At 38.4% G+C, this 19407-nt stretch overlaps 1 protein-coding gene across 2 annotated transcripts in view; it reads left to right on the forward strand.

Moving 5' to 3' along the window:
• Positions 1-699: 699 nt before the first annotated feature.
• Positions 700-19407, forward strand: part of Nr1h4 (nuclear receptor subfamily 1, group H, member 4) — a 45362-nt gene continuing 26654 nt past the window's right edge. For both annotated transcript variants that reach the window (XM_013019301.1, XM_013019307.1), the window contains exons 1-2: positions 700-835; positions 8364-8729. In XM_013019301.1, coding sequence (XP_012874755.1) covers positions 727-835; positions 8364-8729 — 475 coding nt within the window. In that variant the 5' untranslated portion in view covers positions 700-726. The remainder of the gene's footprint in view (positions 836-8363; positions 8730-19407) is intronic.

The following is a 19407-nucleotide window of genomic DNA, read 5'->3' on the forward strand; positions in this document are numbered from 1 at the left end:
AATGTGGTGTTTTATACAACAAAAAAATTTTGGCACAGTTTTAGAGACTAGAAATCTAAAACCAACGTTTGGGAAGCATTGGTTCCTTCTGAGGTTTTATGGGAAGAATCTGTTGAAGACTTTTCCTCCTTGGCTTGTCAATGTCTGTCTTCTGTTTCTTTACCACAGACCCTAATTCGCCTTTTAATTTAATTACCTTTATGTATAAAGATCATCTATATTACCTTTACCTACAAATCAGGTCATATTCTCAAGGCCCTGGGGGTTAAACTTCAACATATGGACCGGATTGTAGGTAGAACAATGTTCAATGCACAACACTAGATACAAACACAGTTGTCCAGGTCAGAAAGTTTCCAGACCTTACACTATTAAACACTATCCTCTAAAGCTTCCTAACATTACAGAATCTTATCATTCTCTTGCCTTCTGATGGGGACAAATATCAAGATGTCAAACATGGCATTACAAACTCCAAATCTAGTTTTAGAGACCCTGGACAGAAAGTCATCTTCACAGAGTTCTTAAGCTGGAAAAATGCTCTCCAAAATAATGTTTATCTAAGACACTGGTTTCCAGCTTACTAGGCAATTTGGCATTGAGGACTTTTCTCATAAACATTTACAAATATTCTGCTCTGTAATGAAGTTAATCAGTAAACCACACAACCTCTGTCCCCTCTCACTCTTACCTAGTCTCATTTTCAGTTGCTGTGAATAAGCAAGAATGGTAATGCAGTTTCAGGGTTTAGAAAATCCAATTCAAATTAGTCCTCACCACAGCCACATATCAGCAGGATTTGTCACAGAAATGATGAGCATGAAGCCTGCTAAAGGTAGGACGCAATTCACAGGTGCTGTGACTCAAACTTCTTCAACTGGACTGTGGAAAGATGGGGGTCTTTTGTTTGAGATTCTAGCCACAGATCTTTATCCAAGATTGGATCAGGAAGTGGGGATGGGGGTAATTTTTTAAGTATTCTAAGCAAGTGAGTATTTTATTAAGATTAATTATATCTCTAGATTTTGTCATCAATTTTTAGATCAAATTTACACAACCTTTTCGGGTTGAATGTTAATATTATTAAAGCTGATGGATACTTGCAAAAGTATATGCTGGGTTCTAAGAATGATGAGCCACAGGTCTAGGTGGCTAATGGAATCTATTTAGAAGTTTGTGACCAGCATTAAAATCTGAAATAGAATAAAAAGAGTAGACAGATATATGCCTCTCAGAAGTGAAGATAAATATTATTTCATGGAAATTTCGTTCAGTTATGTGTATATAAATGGGGCTATGTAATAGAGATTATACTATAAGATGTATTTGATACTGTGGGATTTGGTTAAAAATAATATCTATGAAGTAAGAAACATGAATTTTATGCCCTAGATTCACAGCAGGTTTCTTCCCCTGGACTTTGGTGAATCAAATAAAGAGCAGAGCTATAGTTTAGACTAATCTCTATCAAAATATAAGCTAAAATAATTAAAAGAAAATATATTCTAAATATAAAAAATAAATATTTTTCTCAAAACAGACTTATCTTTTGAACATTTCCACCAAAAAAGAAATTCGAATCATCTTGTCATTATTAACATGTTCATAATTTCATACTTTTGTTCCACTGTGATATTTTTTAGTGACCTACACCATGTTCAGAAATGGAAGTTAAAAGCCTAGGAAAACAAAATTCCATTCTCTCCAATTTTAACATACACTTATTAAATATTTACTATGTGTTGGGCATTGTGTCATGTGCCAGAAATGATTTTTGAAAAGGAAATATTATCTAATATTGCCCCTAAAGACTTCACAGGCTGTAACACAATAACAAAAATGTAAGTCAGGCACCATGCAATCTACACTCTGCGTCTTTGTTCAGCTTTGTTTCAATCTCTGACATAAGTGCTTGCATGACTCCAGTTTTATAGAGGAAGAAACTGAAATTCAAAGAATTCAGTGCCTTGCTCAAGTTAGACATTTAACAAGTTGCAGGTGAATTGAGTCCAGATTCATCCACTTGGCCATGCACTTTCAACCAGTTCTTAATATAAGTTCAAGTTTAGCAGCAGGGAAGATAAGCCTGTGAACAAATAAAAATCGTTGTACGTGCTTCTGATAAGCATTGTACTAGCGGTGTGTACAGAGGGTAGGAGAGATTAATTTTACCCCAACGGGAACTGGGGTAAGACTCACAGAAGAGGCTATCAGCTGACAAGGTAGAGACAGGCACCCACATCACAAAGGCCCGGTGACAGACACAGCAAACAACTTCACAAATGAAGTTGTATCATCCTCCAGGATACCAGAAATTAAGAATGGTTAGAAAAGCAATTTTTCCATTTACTTCAAAAAATACTCATTAAATATTTGCTGTGCTCAACAGTATTAAACCAGGAATTTCAACCTGGAAGGAACCTGGATTCTTCTCTCCAGGAGCATCAGAAACTCAAGAGCATAGGAAAGTACCATTGTTATCGTGTGAACCTGATTCTCCCTCTTGGGTCCACAGTGATTCTGGCCACAGAATCCTTAGAGCTGTCCTGACTATCTAATTGGACAGTCACTACCGTGTGTGGCTACTTAATTTTAAATTTTAAGTACTTAGAATTTGATAAAATTTGCAATTCTATACCTTAGTTAAGTCTAGCCACCTCTCCAGTGTTGAACACCTCTATCTGGTTAGTGGCTGCCACATATTGGTAGGTGTAGAACCCTTCTATTTTCTGAGAAAGCTCTTTTAGATGGTGGCATTTCAGTGTACTTATTGAATGCCAGATACCTTCTATCTAGAAGAATTTTTCTTTTTTCTTTTCTTCCCCCAGGGATTGACAGACTTCCCTAGACTTTGTCTATGCATTCACATACAACTCATCCATAAACTGTATAGTTTATATAGTTATATATAGCAATAGGGACTGATCCCAGGGCCTTGTGCATGCCAGGCAAATACCTTATCACTTTTACTACATCCCTATTCTATCTTCCTTAAACTCTTGTGGAAAAATTCCTGTGATAAAGATATCCAAATTCATATAATCTAAAGTTGAACTTCTTCAACCCCTCCACATGTTTCCAACCATACAACTGTGTATCTGTTTTCTTATTTACTTTTGCCCCAGATATTGGCATTGCCTTAACACCCAAACAAGAGAAAGCCTAGGGTTTTTCTATTTATTTTGTTCACGGTGGTAGTTTAGAGCTTAAAACAAAGTATAGCACATAGTAAAGGGTTCAATGGGTGCTTATAACGAAAGATTGTCCTACTACATCATCAAAGAGGACTATGTGTTAATAATTCCTAATTAGCTATCATTAAAACCAGGATTTCCCTAGGTTCTCTGTAGCTATATTTTTTTTACTTAGTTCCATTTTATGGAAGAGATTGGAACAGAAATAGGGTGTGTGCAATTTTTTAAGATCTCATAGTTGGTTAACTGTTGAAATTATCAACCATTTTGGAATATGTTAGCCATGCTCTTCTTTGGTTGCATGATGCCTGTACATTGACCTCTCTATAATCTGTGGAGTGTTGGTGAGCACACTAGGAGTGAATAGACTTTGAGAATGAAAGTGTTATTTAATATTATTGGGCACTTTTCTCTTATTTTTACCCTGTTTAATTGTTTTAAACCTCATAGTTGTATCTTTGTAAAAGATCCATCTATCTATCTACCTATCTACCTATCTATCTATACCTTTGTAAGAGATTTTTAAATCTAGATGATTTCAGAGATTAAGTTAACCTGAGATGAGTGCTCTGTTGTTTGTTTCTTTCCCTCCCCCCTCCCTCTCTTTTGACCAGTCCTGGGGCTTGAACTCAGGGCCTACGCACTGTCCCTGAGCTTTTTTTGCTCAAGGTTAGCATTCTACCACTTGAGCCATAGTGCCACTTCTGGCTTTTTTGTTTATGTGGTACTGAGGAATTGAACCCAGGGCTTCATGCATGCTAGGCAAGCACCCTACCACCAAGCCATATTCCCAGCCCACTTGGTTGTTTCTTGATTATGGAAACATTTATTTTGTTGAAACAATGCTCAGAGATTTTAAATTGCTAATTTGAGGAGAAAAAATACTCATTTTTGGGATCAACAGAAGCCAGATTCTGTTATTAATTGGTTGATTGATTTTGGGCAAATTGCTTAACCTTACCAATACTGTGGTAGAGAGAAACTGGTCTGTAGTGGGAGGGAGAGTGGAGGAGATAGGTTCGAAGATAAAATCTAGGGATGAGTGAAACTAATTCTCTTTTTAATTACCTTCTCTTTTTAATTACCTTCCATCTTTTTCACTCCAGAATGTTTAGTCATATTTGGTTATGAAATGAATCTAGATTTTGCTTATATTTATTAATTTCATATTTTTGTTCTTCCATATTGTGTTCACAAGACAAAGTCCCATACTTCTCTTTGTCTGTAAGATATACTGAGTTTTCTGCTGGTTTACCTGGATCAGTTGGGCATAAAGGAAGAAAATGGAGTTTTGCTTAAGTATTATATATCGTATGCACAGCCATTTCCTGGGTCAGGATGTAACATGTACATCCTCTACTTTGCCATTGTAGAGAAGTCTTGAATGCTGTTGTTCCTCAACTATTTTGTGCTTAGGAATATTTTAGATATAAAGGAGAATGAAAAGATTATCTAGCACAGAGCCTTCTCTCTACAGATGTATACAAGAAGACCCAGGCAGGTTAGGTAGGTAATGACTTTTAAACACACTATGACTAGCTAAAACCATATTCTCACACCCTAGATCTAGAGGAGATCTCTCAAGATGAGCAATATTTACAGAGACCCCCCTCATGTGGGGGGTCAATGATGAAGCTCTGGATGTTGGTAGCTGTGTTGAAGAAGGTTCCCAGCTTGGGAAACTGCATGTGGGAAAAATGTCCTGAATCTGTAGGAAACAGATGTTCAGTGGAAAAGCAAGAGTGATACATGCAGAGCTGTGGAGGCCTCCTTGCAGGTTAGGTATAAGTAGAGGCATTGAAGAGAATGACAAATTCAAGTTAAGAGAGCAGAGGAAGAGAAGAGTTCTTGTGTTTTGAAGCATCTCACATCTGAAATCACCCTAGAGAGTAATGATTTAGTGCCTGAGGTCAGACTTTCCCAAAGTTCAAATCTTAGCTACTTAAGAAGGTAGGTAGAAGTAAAGTTGCTTCACTTTTACCAATAAGTGCCACAGGGTACTCATTTATAAGTGGGAGATAATAGCATTGCCTGCATCATGGGATTTTTTTTGGGGGGGAGGAATAAATGAGAATATACAAGTGGTTAGAATTAGGAAGAATATATAATTTTTTCTGTCAATGATCGTGATAAGAAGAATATCAATCATCTGAATACTTCAAAGAGTATACCCTATGTATATAGCACATAGATCCCAAACCATTAATTGCCAATTCCAAGTTCCACAAGCACTGAAAACCATTTTTCTTTCAAGTTTGTGAAAAGCTTTTTTGGTGGCAAAATCTGAACTGAAACTATTTGGTTTTTTTGTTGTTGTTTTTGGAGTCTGGTCATGGGGCCTGAACTCTGGGCCTGGGCGCAGGCTAGCGCTCTACCACTTGAGCCACAGTGTCACTTCTGGCTTTTTTTCTTTTTGCTTATGTGGTGCTGAGGAATTGAACCCAGGACCTCAGGCATGCAAGGCAAGCACTCTACCACTGAGCCACCTTCCCAGCCCTGAACTGAAACTATTTGTGACCAGCATTTTTTCTACCATGTGTGAAAATTCATACTAGTTTACTGTGGCAAATGCTATTGTGTTTGATTCCTCAGCAGTGCTGAGTGTGTTGTACATAAGTAACACTGAACTCTGTTCTAAAAATTCAGAAAAGTTTGAATCCTGAAACACAACTGAAGGTCAGGTATGGTGATACATGCCTCTAATCCCAGTTACAGGAGAAGCAGATGTGGTAGAATAGTGATTTGAGGCTCATTCTGGGATAATGTAATATCTTATCTAAAAATACTAAGGCACGCCTGTAATCCTAGCTACTCAGGAAGCTGAGATCTGAGAATCTCAGTTCAAAGCCAGCCGGTGCAGGAAAGTCCATGAGACTCTTATCTCCAATTAACCACTAGAAAACTGGAAGTGACACTGTGGCTCAAACGATAGAGCACTCGCCTTGAGCTGAAGAGTGCAAGGACAGTGTCCAAGCCCAGAGTTCAAGCCCCACGACCCACAAAAAAATACTAAAGCACAAAGGGACTAAGGACATGGTTCAAGAGGTAAAGGACTTGTCTAGTAAGTGTGAGACCCTGAATTTAAAACTCTAGTACTGTCATAAACAAAAATTAAAGTAAAACAGAACAACTCCTCCCTCCCCAAACTCCTGTCCCCAATCTGGTTCCAATTATTTCAGATGAAGAATGTTAAACCTTTCATTATTTCATTCAATCATCAATATTACCCTTCATTTTCTTCCCAAGTTTGCCATTGCGAAAACTGAGAGTCACCAGTAATTCCAGAAATGTGCTTCAAGTCTCATTGTTCACAAGAGATGAAATTGGACTTTCGGTTCAGAGATGTCCAACAATGCTATTCTATCTCTCTTCTATGTCTACTATGTCTATTACATACTTTAATTAGCATTTTGCATAATTTAAATATTCCTATTTCCTGAATGCCTCATCTATGAAACATTTTCATAATCTGGTAGTTCTTCTATTATCTAGAGGCTTATATATAAACAACTGTTTAATAATAGTGGTAGTAATCATTGGTCTTATTAATGTCAGCTATTTTTTTTTTTTGTCGGTCATTGGGCTTGAACTCTGAGCTTGGGCACTGTCCCTGGCCTCTTTAGCTCAAGGAGAGTGCTCTACTGCTTGAGCCACAGTGCTACTTCCGGTTTTCTAGTGGTTTATTGGTGGACTTTCCTGCCTGGGCTGGCTTTGAACCATGATCCTCAGATCTCAGCCTCCTGAGTAGCTAGGATGACAGGTGTGAGCCATCAATGCCCAACTTGTCAGCTATTTTATTGAGTACTTGTCATATGGTGAATTTAGCAAAATAGTTGACATACATTTATCATTTAATCTGACATCAACACAATTTGTATGTGGAGGGGGGGCGCTTAAATTCAGGGCTTGGACACTGTCCCTGAGTTGTTTTGCTCAAGGCTAGCGCTTTACCACTTGAACCACAGCTCTATTTCTGGCTTTTTTGTGTGTTGAAGAGGAGAGTCTCATGGACTTTTCTGCCTGGGCTGGTTTCAAACCAGGATCCTCAGATCTCAGTCTCCTGATTAGCTAGAATTACAGGTAGAAACCACCGGTGCTAGGCCATTGCAACTTACAGACACTAAGGAAATGTCCAACTGCATGCAAAAAATAACAGGACAGGAACTTGAATCCAGGTAAATTCCAGATACTAAATTCTTTTCTTTCAGTTGTTTAAGAGTCCTTCCTTTGTTTTGGAACAATTAAAGTAACACATATGCGTGGCAAAAACCACAAACAGTAAAACAGATTGTGTTGTCTCAGAAAATAATGCAATAATATCACCTTGCACACTCATGGCCATTCAGTTTGTGAGGCATCATGCAAAAATTTGCTTACAAAGATGCATACACCATGTAAAGTACCTCCACAAATACATGAATCATTCTATAGTTTACATTTTTCAAATAAAACCATACAGTATAAAATTTTCCATATCATCGTATTATGAAACTCTTTGAAAATTCTTACAAACTTGAGGATTAAAAATGGTTAAAATGGATCTATGGGGATGGTTAAAATGGTAGCTTTAATTTGAGCTTAATTGTTGGCAGAGTGAAACACATTTTGTGTCTGTAACCACTTGTTTGTTTGTTTGTTTTGACAGTCATGGGGCTTGAACTCTGGGCTTGAACACTGTCCCTGAGTTTTTCAGCTCAAGGCAAGCGCTCTAGCACTTGAACCACAGCACCACTTCCTGTTTTCTGGTGGTTTACTGGAGATAAGAGTCTCATGGACATTTCCTTACCTGGTCTGTCTTTGAACCATGATCCTCAGATCTCAACCTCCTGAGTAGTTAGGATTACAGGCATGAGCCACAGGCGCCTGTTCATGCCCCTTTTCCATTTTCATAGGTTCTCATTACATATTGGTGATACATCTGTGGTTTATCTTCCAAAGTGGCAGATATTTTCAGACCTTATAAACTGTCATTTAAATATCTATATGCACATGTATTTTCAAAGTTAATGTTATATATGTAAATATACTTTTATAATATATATGTGCACAGTTTATATCGTTAGATATAGTTCAGTCTTCGAGTTCCTCCTCCTCACCATTGTGCTAAACTGCTGCTCTCATTTCTAGAATGATGACATTAATATGAGTTTTGTTGTTGCTTCTGTCCAGGTGTGCTCACAGAACAAGTGGCAGGTTCCCTAGGACAGAATCTGGATGTGGAACCATACTCACAATACAGCAATGTTCCATTTCCCCAAGTTCAACCACAGATTTCCTCATCATCCTATTATCCCAACCTGGGTTTCTACCCCCAGCAGCCAGAAGAGTGGTACTCTCCTGGAATATATGAACTCAGGAGAATGCCAGCTGAGTCCCTGTACCAGGGAGAGACTGAAATGACAGAGATGCCTGTAACAAAGAAACCCCGGATGGGTACATCAGCAGGGAGAATCAAAGGGGATGAGCTGTGTGTTGTTTGTGGAGACCGAGCATCTGGATACCATTACAACGCCCTGACCTGTGAGGGGTGCAAAGGTAAGCAGCTTTTGATTGACAGTTGGCTCTTTGTTAAATGTCTACTATATTCGTTATTAAAAATCCCTTGAGCTGGCCTTTCCCTTTTCCAAATAACGTCTTATTTTCTTCTTTTATGCTCCTCTCTCTTCCTACATTCTTCATTAGATTGAAGTGTATATAAAATTTAACCCAGAAAATATGAAAGTGACTCAAAGCCTAGGATATTATTCTCCCAGTGAGGGTACAGATAATACATTGGCAAAACAGAGGAAAATGTAGTGTGGGCCAATAAGTTTACTTGTTTATTTGGAGAGTGTACATCAAAATAAAAAAGGCTACATATGATAAGCACCATCATAGTGGATAGGGAAAAGCTGTAAGAGTTTCTTCTAAGTTCTGGAAGAAACTAAATTCACATTCACCATTCTACCTTAATATAGTACTAGAGGAATTCGGAAGAACAACAACAGCAACAAAATCTACTCAAAATGTATCCAAAGCTTCAATGGAAGGGACTTGATGCTATTACTCTACTAGCAGAAAACACACAGGGAACACTTAAAGGCATTGGTTATAAGCAATGATTTTGGGGGTGGGATTCAAAAAGTACAGGGGACAAAAGACAGACACATGAGTCTACATCAAATTTAAGATTGACAAATGAGTTTGCAGCAAAAGAAAAAGACAGTATATGCCACGGGGAAATAGTTGCTAATTATAGTATTATGACCCAGCAAAGATTAATATCCATTTCTAAAATTTTTACGAAAGTATCAAGGCATTGGTAGTGTGTACCTGTAATAGCTACTTGGGAGGCAGAGGTTGAGAAGATTGTAAAAAATATTGAAAAAAATATTCCTGAGTCTCCTCTGCAAATGAAAAATCTGGTTGCGGTGGCACTTTTGCATTCCAGCTGTGGTAGGAAGTATAATTAGGAAGATCACAATACAGGCTAACAGTCCCAAAGTTGTGACAACCAGTGTTTACAAACATTGCTAAATGTCACCTTGGGAACAATATAACCCTAGCTGAGAACTACTGGGATGGGAAGTGCTCATGAATATAGAATTTCTCAGACCTGAGCTATATATGGGGATTTCTCGAGGAAAACTATTTCTTGGGTGCTTCTAGTATAAACTCACATTATTTTTAAGTCAAATTCCTTATGCTATATTACCCAATGAAAGATTTTTATGCCACAAAAAAGAAACCAAGGAAGTGGCTCTGTGGCTCAAGTGGTAGAGCACTTGCCTTGAGCTGAAGAGCTGAGGGACAGTGCCCAGGCCCTGAGTTCAAGCCCTACAACTGACAAAAAAAAGAAAAGAAAAGAAAAAGAACCGAAATTTGCAAAACTAAACATAAACAAAACAATAACATAATTAACTGTGTTAGTTGTGGGGTTTTGTACAAAATGCTACTAAGGCACAAGAACATTTGAGTTTGGTATTCTTAGAGCACATGCTTCAATTCTCTACAGCTTTTCGTTTCTTTTTATGTGTCAGTCCTGGAGCTTGAACTCAGGGTCTGGGTGCTGTCCCTGAGCTTTTTTGCTGAAGGTTAGCACTCTACCACTTGAACTACAGCTCTATTTCTGGTTTGGTTTTTTTTTTTTTTTTTTGGTAGTTTATTGGAGAAAGGAATCTCATGGGCTTTCCTGCCTGGGATGGCTTCAAGCCACGATCCTTAGATCTCAAGCTCCTGAGTAGCAAGTAGACAGGGGTGAACCACTGGCCTCTGTGGCTCTATTAGTTTTCTACTACTTTCTACTAATTGTTCCAACAATTAGTTTATCCCAACCTTGATTCATCCATCAACTCCCTTTGGCAATCCCCAAGCTGGGTATATATCTTGCATATTAAGTTCATCTTTGCCATTTTATCATAGCTTCTGATAACTTAATCATATTTCTTGCTACTAATCAGACCGTAGGCACTAATAAAAAAAATGAGGGCAATTAGACGATCAGTGTAAGATGGTCAGAGGAGATCCAGAGAATATGATGAGCTTCATTCTGCAGGACCATTGTTATTCTGAATAGTGAAGAAGGTGAGACCTTCAGAAGCCACCACAAGGATTGTGGGCCACAGAATACGCCACCTAAGTTGCCATCTAGGGACCAAGATTCTGTCTTCACTGCAAGGAATAGTTTCAAAGCTATGACTTGTGTGCTGAATTCACACCTGCATACAAACAATAGATTTCCCATGTCCTCTGTCAGTACCTTCACCTGGGAACCAAGATGTTGCCATGGCAAAAATCCCACGATCTTGCTTGTCAGTAGAAACAACAGAAGCAAAATCAGTCTCTTCCCAGCTGTGCTAAGTTAATAAATGTTCTTGGCTCACTCCTGCTTTGCAGTGTCTTCCAAAAGCTTCTCTATGAGAGAATTTAAATTATATCCACAGTTAGGAAGTGGAGTCATAAGGATATTAGAATAAAGAATAAACAAAGGGTAGAAAGCGAACTCAACAGGCCAGGTTAACTTTACTGGGAAGTTGAAGAGCCATGGTGACAGGAGAGTCGGGAGACTCGAGGCATGCTGGGGCCAGGGGTGGAGGGGCTGAAGTAGGGTAATGTATGGGGGTTAAGGTCCCAGGTCGCTGAAGAGTTCAAATTGTTTATGGTGCAGGTCTGGCTTGGGAACCTGTTATCTGAGCAAGTCACATGCGTCTGTTTTGAGGAACTCAGCTGCCTGTCCCCTAAGAGGGGCTAGGAGAGTGGGCTTTCATATTTAGAATAAAACTCTGGGCTGGAGAATTTTGGGAAGGTCCCTTGGGGGTAGTGGGACAAGCCATGGGAGCAATATTGAGTTATGAGAACAAAGCAGATTCCCATCATCTTCCAGGTTACCTACAAGTGTAGGAAAGGTTCAACTTTCCTGCCTGTACTGTGAAGCCTCACTGTAGGCTAGAAAGACAATGCAGTGGATATCAAGCTATCAAGTTTTTATTCTAAGTAATACTTACCTCCTGTCAGTTCCAAACCAACAAAATGGGCATATTATCTGTTTCTTAAAATCTTTGTGAAGACTAAATTAGATTGTTGTAAGTGAAATTCCTGCCAGATTTCTTGCTTTCGGATTTCAAAGCGGGTAGGTCTGCCAGACCTGTGGGGGGGAAAAAATAAAACACAACAAAAGCAAGAGGAAGATTTTTATAACTTGGAAACAAACCAAAGATCATGGCTAAATTTCCTGATTTCATTGGCTTCCACCTCTAGTTCTACTAGAAAGATTTTAATTTGTCTGGATGTTTTGTCACAGATATTTATGGCATCAGTGACACTGAAGTTTTCAATATTTTTTAAAGTAATAACTGCAGAACGCAAGCATAATCTAGAGTGACAATGACCGCCATTTGCTTAGACCTAGATTAAAATCAAGAGCTTTCTTTCTCTGTGTTATCAGTGCAGCTTTATGGAAATGTGCTAATGCATGAATGAATTTTGGTTCAACCCCCAAACCTTAACTAACAAAATCCATCCACATCTAACTGGAAATTACAAATGGCCACATTCCCTCATAGGTCAGGATGTATCACATCTGTCTTAAATGTCACAGGTCTGTATATTGTCAGAGAAAGAATGCCAGAATTCTCGAAAGGCATTGTGTGAATAAGTGGGTGATTCTATTGTCTTCCTGAATCTATTTTTACAAAAGATTTGTGATCCAGCATTAGGTTTAGATCTGAAGTTATAGAAAAACTTCCAGGATTATCAAAACTATTCTGGTACAGAATAGATATAGGTTTCCAGTAGGTCCTTTGTTTATAGATATTTGTGAAAGCTGAGGAGTCCTGCTTCTTATATCTACTAAGATTCTATGTGATACTGAGATCTGATTTTATAAAATTTAACAATGATCATAATAAACTTGACAGGTCCTATTGTTACAGAATATAAAGGTAGATGGCATTTCAAACCCTCACCACACTGGAAGCCATATGAATGTCATGAAATCATAGGTAGAGTTGGACTTCGAAGGCAAACAACTTCAATTCCAATTGTAGGAATTCTCTACCTATCTGTGCTAAGTTAAAGAATTGGGCTTTGGACTCCTAATTTGCAAAATGAGAATGATAAGAAAGACTGTGTTGAGGAATATGACATGGTAATGGTGATGACTGATGATAGATAGATGACAAATAATAGATATATGATAGATGATAGATAGAGAACAGAGACTATATGTATCAGATGATTACTATATGTAGCTCTGTTCTGAGGCTTTCTAAGTACTAATGCATTTTAAGATCAGGCCAACTATTTGAAGTAGGTACCTACAGGTTGTATGAGGATTAAACAAGGTTAATGGATATAGAATAATTAAAACTGTACTTGACAATGATGAATCCTCAATAAATATTTAATGTTATTACTATTATCCCTTGTTGTGATAAAAGGCTGGTACATTATGTTTTATGACATTATAACTCAGTTATTCTTTATGATTGAGTTCTCTTTAAGCATTAATTTTGTAGATACATTCTTATTTTATTATCACTACACTGTTCAGCTAGTCTCCATGGTTGAGGGCCATATAATGTCTTTGAAACCCTCTTTCTGTTATTAAGTCAATTCTTTATTCATCAAATACTATTAAATGCCACTTATAAGGTAGCCATTTTAATAAGCATGGGAGAGAGGCAATTTTATTTGCCAGTCCTGGGGCTTGAACTCAGGGCCTGGGCACTGTCCTTGAACTTCTTTTAAGCAAGGCTAGCACTCTACCACTAGAACCACAGCATCACTTCAAGCTTTTTCTGTTCATGTGGTACTGAGGAATCAAACCCAAGGCTTCATGCATGCTAGGCAAACACTCTACCACTAAGCCACATTTCCAGCCGAAGAGAGGCATTATTTAAGGTATAGTTTAGAGGGGAAGGGGTATAGTTAAGAGGGTCAATAGATTTTTACTTTCTACTTCTTTTAGACTACATGTTGTCAAAGCAGTGATCACACAAGATTTCAGAGACAAATAGTAAAAGGGGAGAATCATTGGGAAAGGGCTTTTGCCCTATTCTCTATACTCTGAGTGTTATTTCCCAGACATTACCACTGATTCTGTTACTATTTTCTTTTCTTCTTTATCTCTTTGTTTTTTCCCTTCTTCTCTTCTCTTCTCTTCTATTTATTCTTGTCTTCTTTTCTCCTCCTCTCCCCTCCTCCCTTCTCCTTTTTCTTCTCTTCTTTTCCCTCTTTATGTTTGTGTGTGTGTGTGTGTGTGTGTGAGAGAGAGAGAGAGAGAGAGAGAGAGAGAGAGAGAGTAATAGGTCTTGAACTTAGGACCTTGTGCTCTTTAGGGCTTTTTCTGCTCAAGGCTGATGCTCTACCAATTGAGCCACACCTCCATATCCTGCCCTTAAAAATTGTTTTTTATTTCTGCTTCACTGTTTATATTTCTCTTCTTTTGCCTGTTTTAAATGGTTCTTGCTTTGTTACCTCTCCTGAGTCTCTTTCCTGGTACCTCTCAGAGAACCCGCAAGACTCAGGGGAAGTTCCTCAGACCCTTTCCAGTAAAATTACCTCTTTTCCCCCTAATTCTAAAAATTCTAATCTATACTCCAACACCTTAGAGAGCTTCAGTTTTGGTCCTAACAAAGGAGCATAAGAAGATAATTATTCCCTGGGATGGAAAGAAAATTTTAAAAAGCAGCATTAGCAAAAACAACACATATACAAATGACTCAGTAAACTATTGATCCATTCAGCGCATCTTAAAATTATTAAGCAATATTCACTATGGATGCAAACAAATTGGAGAAAGTAACAGGTTTCTATTATACACTGGGCTCATAACATGGTATGTATAATTTGGTGAGATTAATTTCTCAAGGTATTTTTAATGCAAAATCCCCATTGCAAAGGCAGGATAATGTATTAGTTATAAACAGCAAGTCTGGCAACTGAGACTATCAGGGTTCATACAGAGTTCCACCAATCACTATCTATAAAACCGTAAAGAGATTAACTTCTGTGTAATTTACTCTCCTTTCCAATAGGAGAGAGGTAAAAATAGTATCTGTTAAGGATATTAAAGGAATCACCATATGCAAAGTGTTGAGGACAGTGTTTGGCACAAAGTAAGTGCTATAGAGGCTCAGAGATATCTCTGTTTTGAACATATTGGACCTAACGATCGCTGGTTACTCAGCTCTGTGTGTTAGCTACTATTTAAAAGCTTATATAAACCCTTAATGTTTGTTTTTTTGGGGGGGTCTGGTTGTGGGGCCTGAACTCTGGGCCTGGGCGCTGTCCCTCAGCTCTTCAGCTAAAGGCTAGAGCTCTACCACTTGAGCCACAGCACCACTTCTGGCTTTTTCTTTTTGCTTATGTGGTGCTGAGGAATCAAACCCAGGGCCTCAGGCATGCTAGGCAAGTGCTCTACCACTGAGCCACCTTCCCAGCCCCACCCTTAATGTTTTAAAACATCATTATACTCATAAATTGGCTTGTTGAGTTAAATGCCTAAAGATAATAATATGTCTAAAGATAATAATACGTCTAAAGATAATATGTCTAAAGATAATAAAATAAAATATAAAATAACATGATGGGTAGACTAAAAACCAGTGAATCCCAATAACGATCACTAGGTGTCTGACCCATGCTTGTATTTATAAACACAGGGACTAGGCTACAGTATGTGGGTACCACCTGTATAAAGCAGGGACTCACAGTATTCTACTGAATTAAGGAATCCCAAGTCCCATCCACCAACTATTCGCCTGCCATGCAGAGATCTCCCCAGTACCACACATTGGCCAGATGACAATGCCAGGCCTGTCTACTCATCTTTTATTACCAGGAAGGCTCTGTTCCTTGGTGAATTTCCTTCCCATTCATTTTCAAATGACTTTTCTGATATGAGCCTTGTTGAATATGCAGGAGAAAGAGCAAGATAGAGGCGGAGGTATGTGTATGGATGGATTTGCATAAGTATAAATACAGTATATATACCCATATTTAAATGATACGGCGATAACATTGTGTTGCCATCTCAGAGTGAAAGCTAATTAATTCAGCTATTGAAATGATAATGATTTCTTTCTCAGCTAATATCAGAGTTAAAAAATAATCTCTGAATTGTTCTATACACCCTCCCTTTGACTCATTCTGGAACAAGGTATTTCCTCTGGCAACTATTGAGCTGTCTCTTCATATCTGTGACAGTGTTAAAAAGAGGAGATCATTCTTGGCAGGAGCTGTAACTAGTAGAAAGACTGAGTCACGTAGGTATTCATTGAGCTCATGCTTTGGCACTAGGGGGAAAAAGTTATTTTATGCCATTTAGTCTCTTATAAATTGAATGCTTTGAAGTATTTTCATTCTTGATACCAACGGTGATCTTTTAAAAAATTTATTAAGATTTCATGTGGTTTGATTTGACATTCTGGAAAACAGTAAGATCTTTTCTATTGAAATTTATGCCAGGAAAATTCATGACTTTGTCAACTTTGACACACCTGACTTTTCCTTCAGTTTCTGGGTTTTGTATTTGGTCCGAAGGCCGGAATGTTTTCTTCATTGTTAGTGTCTTTACTTGTGGAATAGGTATTGGGATTTTTGAACTCAGCCTTGGGTTATTTGGCAGGTGACTACCACTTGAACCACACTCTCAGCCCTTTTTTCTATCTCCTTTCCTCCTTCCTTCCTTACCTCCCTCTCCTCTCCCTTCCCCTTGTCTTTCTTTTAAAAAATTTCCTTTCCAGCCAGGCGCTGGTGACTCACACCTGTAATCCTAGCTACTCAGGATCATGGTTCAAAGCCAGCCTGGGCAGGAAGGTTTGTGAGACTCTTATCTCCAATAAACCACCAGAAAACTGGAAGTGGCACTGTGGCTCAAGTGGTAGAGCGCTTGCCTTGAGCTGAAGAGCACAGGGACGGTGCCCAAGCCCAGAGTTCAAGCCCCACGACCGACAAAAAAATAAAATAATAATAATAAAATCCTCTCCTTGTCTTTTTCTTTATCTTTTTATTTCTTTTCTTTCCTAGTCCAGTCCAAACATCCACAATCTCACAGTTGTATTATGGCAGTGATCGCGAGTCTCAGGTCTCCCCTGTGCCAGTGCACCTTTTTTTGTCTTTCTCTGAGGATTCCTTTCCATCTCAGGTTGGGTCATACTTCCTCCACCCTCAGACTCTTTATTAAGCCTCTCTCTTTTTACATAATGAAGAATCCAACTTATTTAACTTTCTATTCCCACCATATTCTCTTACCCATCTCCATTGGTTCTCCTATACTCTGTCTTCCCATCAAGATAGATTAGCTACCTCTCCTTGAAGCTTCTGTAACATTCTACCTTTGCTCATTTCCTGGAATGTTTTTCCTCCAAGATGAAAATCCTATGGTTTTTCCAAGTCTTCACTCAAATTCTTCTTCCTCCACAGAGCGTTCTCTGATTCTCCTTATTCAAAATTAACAGTTAATCCCAGCCCACAAAATTTATTTTCCTTAACACATTCAACTTCTAAATGTTAGAAAAATCATCACTCTATTTACTTTATTGGAACCATTTTTTTGCCTGCTCCTGGGAATTTTTGTAATAAATGTGCAAACAGCCATGCGTGCAATGTCATTTTAATCCCTCCTTCTTAAATGCAGCTCCACTTTTACAAGCATACAGTGTGGAGGTATATTGTGCTTCTAAATTCCAACCACTTATTTCCTAAGTAGATTTCTGCCTTGTAGAATGCTGTGTATTTTTTTTTCATCTTCACCCTGAGTTGGAAGACAAGAATGTCTTATCCCTCTTCTTATCTCCCAGCTCAGAGAACACAGCATTCAGGAATTGTGTTTAATGAGGATCACGGTTCAAAGACAGCCCGGGAAGGAAAGTCTGTGAGACTCTTATCTCCAATTAACCACCAGAAAACCAGAAGTGGCACTGTGACTCAAGTGGTAGAGCACTCACCTTGAGCTGAAGAGCTGAGGGATAGTGCCCAGGCCTAGAGTTCAAGCCCCACAACCAACAACAACAAAAAAAGACTTGATATAGGTCCAAGAGTCTGAGATAATAAAAAGGACTGGAAAATAAGAAGGACTCCTATCTTGGACCAGATAAATCTAACATATGGTTATAAATACATACTATCAGCATCACATAAAGACAGAATAGAGTGTTGAGAGAGCTGTCAAATTCCTATCTGCTGACGAAAGAGGTATAAGCTGTGGGCTAGAATAGGTTAGCAATATCTTGGGATGTTGGGGTTGCACAAAGGGATAAGGACACCAACTTGGCAAAGAACATGGCAAGGCAGTTTACTTCTGCATAAGGGCCCACCATCAGCAAAAAATCACACAGAGCACAGAGCAGGAAGGCTGCTCCCTTTTTCTCTCTAACCTAGCAAGTCCTGCCCCACTTGATCTGATTGGCTGATCTGAGATTCACAATCTGCAAAAATGATGTGACTTAATTACAGGACGTAACTAAAACTCAAGAAGCTTTTAACAAGATAATTTAAGTGCAGCAGGAAAAGGATGTGTATAACTAAAGTATAATTAACAAGGACCAAGCCAGGTGGCCAAGGCAGGAATTTTTCAGAAAAACAATTCTTACAAGGTTAATAGAAAGAAAGCCAACTGCTTTAAGAGAAAAGAGGCCTTTTCTCATAAATAGAAGTATATTTACTCTCATCAAGGTAGTCCAGATGATAACATACCAGTGATGGAAGGGGGTTTTCTAAAGAGCCTAACACACAAGAGCCATCTTTGAAAACTTGCTAACCACACCTAATTAGTAATGATAGAGTAGTTCCCCCACACCTTGTCCACAGAGGTAATGTTCCAGGACCACAAGTGGGTACGTGAAATTGGTAGTACCAAACTCTATATGCACTATTCAAATGTGCCTATGATAGAGCTTAATTTATGGTTTAGGAACATCAGCACAGTAAGAGATTATCAGCAATAACTACTCATGAAACAGAATAACCATAACAATACATTGGAATTAAAATTATGTGTATGTGATCTCTCAGGTGCCACTGGATGTACAGTCAATATCAGGGGTACAATTCATATCCTGGGTGGGACAGATCAGAATTATGCAAGATTTTTTCATACCCACTCACAACTGGAAACTTATAAAGGTTTTTATTCCTGTAATTTTCCATTAATATTTTAATGATTTATTAAATATTTTTATTGTAAAGATACTTACAGAGGGGTTACAGTTACATGAGTCAGGTAATGAGTACATTTCCTGTAGAGTATTGTTACCTCCTCCTTTGTTTTTCCCCTACTATCTCTTCCCTCCCCACTTCTCCTCCTCCTCCTCCCTCCCCCACCCCCGCAAATTGTAAAGTTCATTTTCAATATAGTGTCTTCTACATCTCATTGTTACAATGGGTCATCCTGTATCCTTGTTTCAGCATTTTGTTATTCCCCTTCCCCGGCCCAAATTAGAAGAACATATATACAAGATGCAGGACACCGGAGTCAAATACAGTGACAACAGGGGTTATACCATGGGGGGAAGAACATGCAAAAGAACCCCCAAAAATCACATAGTACATTAAAGACAACAGCAACAAAGAATGGAAAGAGTTGGAGGAAAAAAAAAACTATATTAAGTGAAATAAGCCAGATCCAAAGAAACATAGATCCCATGGTTTCCCTTATTTGCAATAACTAGTATATGTCTAGGATAATCTTTTTTTTTTTTTTTTGTCGGTCGTGGGGCTTGAACTCTGGGCC

Source organism: Dipodomys ordii, unplaced genomic scaffold (genome assembly GCF_000151885.1).
Source record: "Dipodomys ordii isolate 6190 unplaced genomic scaffold, Dord_2.0 Scaffold3, whole genome shotgun sequence".
Classification (NCBI taxonomy): domain Eukaryota; kingdom Metazoa; phylum Chordata; class Mammalia; order Rodentia; family Heteromyidae; genus Dipodomys; species Dipodomys ordii.